The sequence below is a fragment of the Nicrophorus vespilloides genome, unplaced genomic scaffold (assembly GCF_001412225.1).
Source record: "Nicrophorus vespilloides isolate i.1.1-1 unplaced genomic scaffold, Nicve_v1.0, whole genome shotgun sequence".
NCBI lineage: Eukaryota > Metazoa > Arthropoda > Insecta > Coleoptera > Silphidae > Nicrophorus > Nicrophorus vespilloides.
Window position 1 is genome coordinate 50235 of NW_017096676.1, and position 6803 is coordinate 57037.

Below are 6803 nucleotides of genomic sequence, written 5' to 3' on the forward strand. Positions count from 1 at the left end.
CTTCTGTCAGAATAGTTTAACCAATCATTTTTTTCTGTTCAATTTTTTTAGTATGATATTATTTTTGAATCAAGGCATGATTAATAACATCAATCATATTGAACATTGCAGAAGGTAAAATGCCGTTAAGGGGAAATAATCCTGTTTGCCTTAAGTGTGAAACGGAGGAGTCCCCGTTGTGGACGAACGCGGAAAACCTAGGAGCAATTTGCCTGCAATGTATTAACGAGGCCAAGGAAGAGACCAAGTCTGATGATGAGGGTGAGAGCAGGCCTGCGAAGAGGAAGACCAGAGCAACGAGATCGTACAAAACAAGACTGAACCCATTGGCGTTACCCAAGACTGTGCTGCCGAAGGGTAAAGGCCGGAGAGTAATCTTCAAGAAGACACCCACAAAAGCACCTACAGCTGTCGCTACACCAGTTACTAGTGACAGCATTTATTATAAAGTGAGATAATTGGATGTTACTTTAAATCTGATTTTACTTATGTTGCATTCATTTTTTTTTTTTCAGGGAATGTACTATCAGAAGGGTGATGTTGTGAGCATGATTGATGAGGATGGGGATCATTATTATGCTCAAATTAGAGGATTCTTGACTGATCAGTATTGCGAGAAGAGTGCTGTAGTTACTTGGCTGTTGCCTACACAGGAGAGTCCACCACCAGCTGAATGCTTTGATCCTGCTACTTATATTATTGGTAAATTGTTAATTTTGTATCTGCAATTGAAATGCATTGGATATATCTTTTAGGACCTGAGGAAGAAGTGCCTAGAAAACTGGAGTGCATGGAGTTTATAATGCACGCTCCTTCCGATTACTACAAAACGAAGAACTCGCCTTACCCAATGGTATATCCAACGCCAGAACCCGGTTTCATATGGACACGTTTGGAACCCATACAGAGACTCATTACCGATACTACGGACACATCTGAAAAAGAATAAACAAAGGCTGCTTAACTTGTATCCATCTTTACTTGCTGTTACATAAAGTCCACATTTTTATCAATAATAAAAAACAATATTTATTGCATATATTCTCCTACATACATATGATAGGGCTATTGAATTCAGGCTTTCTGTCCTACATTTTTAAATCTTCATTAATACTATATAAACTTCATTCAAAGAAATTGCTTTAAGTCTATATTAATCGTTTATATTCAACAAATTAATGTAATACACTATTATTAAAAAAGCACAAACTAATAATAATTGTAATAGTCACATATAAACATATTTATTTAATCATATAAAGAAAAAAATAATTAACATTTTTAATAAAACAGTAAAACGCGGATTAACCGTGGTCGCAGCCGTCTTTATGTTTACTTATTTGATAAGCTAAACAGTAAAATAGTACCTGCAAATCTATATTTTTTTACAAAGAAAACAATGAAAAAATACAGATTAACTTTTAAAATAATTAGAAATTAGTTTTTGTGTAATGCAAAAAACGCCACGTCCCCGAATAATCACGGATAATCGACGTTTTGCTGTACTTCCAATGTATATTAGAAATACTATAGTTTATCAACCAATTCAAATACTATTGAGTTTCCTTTATATAAGTAGAAATACTGCCAAGTGGATTATAAATTGAAGTTAATTGTAATCCTGTATTCCATAGATGGCGCACATGGAAATATTGATATAATCGTTCAAAGCAGCGTCTCATTTGAAAGTCTTCACTTTTTATACCTGAGCTATTTGTCATTGCAACAAATATAAATATTTTACTTAGGGATTTAATTATCAACCATATAACATCCTTGCTTTGTGTTCATATTTATAAGTCATCTTGTGGATAAATTGTGAAATACATCAATACCCAAGTGGAGGGAGTGGAGGTTTATAAAAGAAGAAGAAGACATCAATACCCCTCACAGTGCGGGAAATAGTTTCCGCCAATACTGTTTGAAAGCGGAATAATCGATAAACTGAATACATACAAAATATATATACCGCACAAGAAGACACTTAATTGTATCAATGAAAATAACTATCATTTATGTACACAAAATAAATTAGTTCATTTTCAAATCGAACTGTTCTATTCGGGTATTGCTGTTCATTTAAAATTTACTCAAAAACTGCTTTATGACAATCGAAGAGGTGACAAAACAATCAATATCCATTCTATTTTTCTTAGTATTCGAGTAATTAAGTAAAATGTAAAGACATTCCATTTGAGCCTTAACAGAATTGGTCAGTTTATTTCAGTAAAACCACTATTACCAGACCAATATTTGAATATTTAATTAATTCTTTGTAGTTTTATCTTTAATGTCCATATTTAATATGAAGTTTATCTTTCAAGTAATTAAGTAAAACGCAAAGACATTTTTTTTATTGCATTTTTTTTCAAAAGTCTAGTGAAGCTTCGACATTAGAATTCCTCAAAATCGCATTAATAAATCAATATTGTCCCGGAATTTATCCACATCATATAATTACATGCATTCAATAAAACGCATTGTACGGTAATTGAATGTACATGCGAGCCACTTTGGAACACGAAATGACAAAAGGACAGTCCAATAATGTTCTAATTAAATTTTAAATTGAAATGCGCTCGCATTCAACCATTTTTAACATAATATATTGTAACTTCAAAATACAATTAGCTGCGAAGAGCGAGCGCGCATTTTGTGCTCACCCCAAAATATTCGCCCATTCCAGTAATCCATACAGTCCGGATTTATTGTAAAATTGAATTGTTAATATCTGCATGTATTTCATAGATTTTTTATAGTGTCGTCGCAAAATATTGTGTTTTTTTATTTTGTATTAGAATTGTTAAAATTATCTCGAAGATATTGTATCCATAAAGAAATCGTTCTTTTATTACTTAACTACAGAGAACATCCATTGGACGAGGATCATGACCATTTTTATGTCTAATAATTTGATGTGTTTACAGATCCGTTTACGGATCGAGATTTTGAAACAGAAACACATTCCATTACGCAACCATCGTAAATATCTTCGGCTGAAAAAACATAAGCAACAAATGAAAATTGTTTTCGTTAGTTGGGAAATTGAATTTCACGTGAATCTTATATAAATTTATTGAAGAAGCTAAGTGATTGCTTTCGTTTTTTGGTGCTCTTGTAGGTAATTAATTTATAATGAAGGGCTATAAATGGGAATTTGGGTCAAAGACCTTCCGTTGAATGTGAAAAGTAGAAAATCGGGAAATCGTTAAGTGTGTCTTTTTGGTATAGCGGGGATAACGAAAGACGTTGCAAATTCCACTAATTGCAAACCCATATTATGTTATTCCTGTTCCAGCGCGAAATTCTGCATTCCGCTTTCCAAATAACTCCGCATCTTCATAATAAGGTCATGCTCAACACTCCTAGAGATTACTATTTTAATTATTCTCGCGAGTAAATTTCTCTCTAATTATTGATAATTAAAGAAGAAATGACAAAGCACAATTGTGGTTGTAGGCTTTAATGAGTTTCGTTTCATTTGCATGTACTTATCTTAACTTATAGTTTACTACATTTATTTATATGTTTAACAATTTCTACGGGAAACAATCTATTATCATCATAGATAACTGGAAAAATAATCAAATTTCTAGATAATTTTATAATAATCTGTTTTTGTTTCTGACAATTACGAATGTATATGTTGTATGAGTAGATAAAGCGAACGAGATAATCATGTAGGTCAATTATAAGTGAAACAATGTCAAAAGACCGATTACTCATGCACTTGCCGCATCTTTTCTGTTTTCTGTATGCATTCAATGCGTAGAATGATTTATGCTTCGATCGGGTTCGATGCAATTGCCGAATTAACGTAATCAGTAGTTGTGGCGTTACGCATTGCGGGCCTATGCAATGCGTCTAATCGTTTTGGTTTTGTTGCATTTATCCGTACCGATTTTATTAATAATTGCCAAACGCAATTGTTTGCATTTTAATTAGAAATATGGCCAAGACAAAAGACTACGTCTGAGGTAGAAAATGGGAAGATGAAGAGAAGGAAAGGAACTGTTTCAAACTACATAAAATGATGAGATTTTAAAAGAATAATGGCAAATATTTTAATGAGGTTGGACAACTGAAACCTTATTTGAATAAGAAATAAAAAATAAGAAAAATGTGATTTGTATAAGTTCATCGAAACTGATGATATCAACGTTTTTTTATTAAGAAAGTTATCAAAGAGTCTTGAAAATTTGTCAATACTGTCTTTGATTCAAAGAATTTTGTATCTATTCTAAAACATGAAAAGGGTACTACAATGATACAAGGATGTATGTTATCTAAAGAAGTTAGTGAGAAAAATGAACCGACTCTAATGTAAGAAAATTAGTGATTTTATGGGTTGGGTTTTATTTTTCAATACGATAATAAGAAAATGATTTAAAGCATATTTCAGCTAATTATTTGGCAAGTGATATTTACGGTATGCATTTAGATAACTAATAGTATTATGTATGATTTGACGTACAAGTACTTAAATAATAGATTTGTAAGGAAACGTAGTGATTTTCGTTCCCATTTTCGAATAGTTTAGATTTGGATAAAACAAGCATTTTTAAGATTTTATCAGTTAACAAAAAATATTTACTGATGAGCCACCGACGGGCCGACCCAATCATTAGAACCAATAGAATTATTAATAACGAAGAGAACCAATCCCTCCTTAAGCGTTTAACGATGCAACTAATGATTTATATGTAAATTTAAAACGTCGAAAATTTTATAAAAAAAATGCTCCCATGTCAAATGCAATTTTTGTATCTTTTGGATAATGTCTAAATTTGCAAATTTTGTATTTTCCACGTACTCTATATGTACTGCAATATTTCAATTGGACTCTGTTTTCTTTAGAAGTTTCTAAGGAATGTTTTTGATTGGGGTGGCATGTGTTTGTTGTTGTTTTTGATGTGAAGAGGCGATTATTTATTCTTGCATTTTGGTTTTCCTTTTCTCGTTTCTGGGTTTAGATTTAAATTGGTGGAGTCGGATGGTAAAGGAGGTGGTGTTGGTGATGTCGGAGGGGTGCGGGTGCGGAAGATGCGCGCGAGTCTGCGGTGTTTTTTGCGCGCAGGGGCGGAAAGGAGCGCGCACACGCCGCCGCCGCCTCCGAAACGTACGCCTCCACTTCTACCGTCGTCCACCACCTCCACTTCTACCATCGTCCTCCGCCTGGTTCGATATCGAACGGGCCGTGGCCGAGTCCTTTCATCCTTCGTGAGAGCACAGTCCGCGCCCGGCCTCGCTGCGGCAATGACCGACCGTACGACGACGTCTCCTCCAACGTCGCCACTATGACCCGCCGCGTCGCGCTCCTTTGCGCGCTGCTCGCCCTCCTGCTGGGCTGTGCGGCCCACCAGTTTGACGACTATGACTACCACAACATCAGCAATATCACGACGCACATGCCTAACCAAAGCTTCCCCGTGGAGAAGGCCCCTCTGTTTCCCACGGACCTCTTCACCATGGAGCAGAGACGACAGGGTGCCGTCATGCTCCACGTCCTCGGGGTGATCTATATGTTCGTCGCGCTTGCGATCGTTTGCGACGAGTTCTTCGTGCCCTCTCTGGACGTCATCATCGAGAAGCTGGACATCCAGGACGATGTTGCAGGCGCCACTTTCATGGCCGCCGGCGGCTCTGCGCCGGAACTCTTCACTAGCGTCATCGGCGTCTTTGTCTCCTTTGACGACGTCGGTATCGGCACCATCGTCGGCTCGGCCGTCTTCAACATCCTCTTTGTGATCGGCATGTGCGCGCTCTTCTCCAAAACTGTACTCACCCTCACATGGTGGCCCCTATTCAGAGACTGTTTCTTCTACTCGGCCAGTCTCATCACCCTTATCTACTTCTTCAGAGACAACCACATTTATTGGTATGAGGCTCTCATACTCTTCATGTTCTATATATCATACGTCAGCTTCATGAAATTTAACCAACCCATGGAGCGATGGGTCAAAAAGATCCTCTACAAGAACAGAGTCACCCGAGTGCGCAGCACCGATCAACTTATGCCCACGGTATGTATACAAAAACCTAATCTATCTTTATCTCTATTTCTTACACACTTTACATCATCCATACATCTAGCTAAAAACTTAAATTACATAGTCGACACATTCATCAATAATTCAGTGCATCTGCATCATCATGATGCACTTCCATCCGCAACCTAAACATGATATTACACTATATTATTAATATTACACAATCAGCTTGACTTGGCTGTGGCGACAACCACTTGACCCCATGACCAATGGACCTCCACAGCATGCATTGATCTCCCGCGCGCCTCGTGACCCCCTTTGAATCATCATGAAGAAAATTGAATAAATACCACGAAATAGCATTACCATCGGCCCCACCCCCCTCCCACGCAATTACCCATCGCCCATAGCAGGCGGTGCGGGGCGCGAGAAGGCGCCTATTTTTTCCCTCGCCTCCCATGACCCACGGCCGACCGATCAATATTTTCCTCAACTTCGCTTCCAAATTCACACAAATTCTACGACACCTTCACGAATTAAACTCTTCCGCGCATCCAGAATCTTCATCCCCACTAGACCACATCAATTACAATTAAAACAAGAATATTTTAATAATAATTTTTCAAATTTTTCGAATATTTTAATACTATTCGTTTTTAATACCTTAGTTGTAAAGCTCTATTAAATGCAGGGGCGTATCTTCAATCTTTTTCACGATTTATTCCCTCAGCTCTCTCATTATTATTACTCAAGTTCATATTATCTCCACATAAAAATATCTTAATTTTATTTTGTTATATATATATATATATA

The 6803-nt window shown here is 36.5% G+C and overlaps 2 protein-coding genes across 2 annotated transcripts; both read left to right on the top strand.

Annotated features, from left to right (window-relative positions):
* On the top strand, positions 1 to 1016 carry LOC108557875 (GATA zinc finger domain-containing protein 1). The gene is made up of 3 exons (XM_017914578.1): positions 1 to 449; positions 516 to 702; positions 756 to 1016. The coding sequence occupies exons 1-3, from the start codon at positions 120 to 122 to the stop codon at positions 947 to 949; spliced, it is 711 nt and encodes a 236-aa protein (XP_017770067.1). The 5' UTR covers positions 1 to 119; the 3' UTR covers positions 950 to 1016.
* A 4192-nt stretch (positions 1017 to 5208) lies between these two features.
* LOC108557876 (sodium/potassium/calcium exchanger Nckx30C-like) lies at positions 5209 to 6019 on the top strand (the record flags this gene model as incomplete). The annotated part of the gene is given in 1 exon segment (XM_017914579.1): positions 5209 to 6019. A coding segment is annotated over 1 exon segment (722 nt), but the record flags the coding sequence as incomplete, so codon positions are not given.
* Positions 6020 to 6803: the final 784 nt, after the last annotated feature.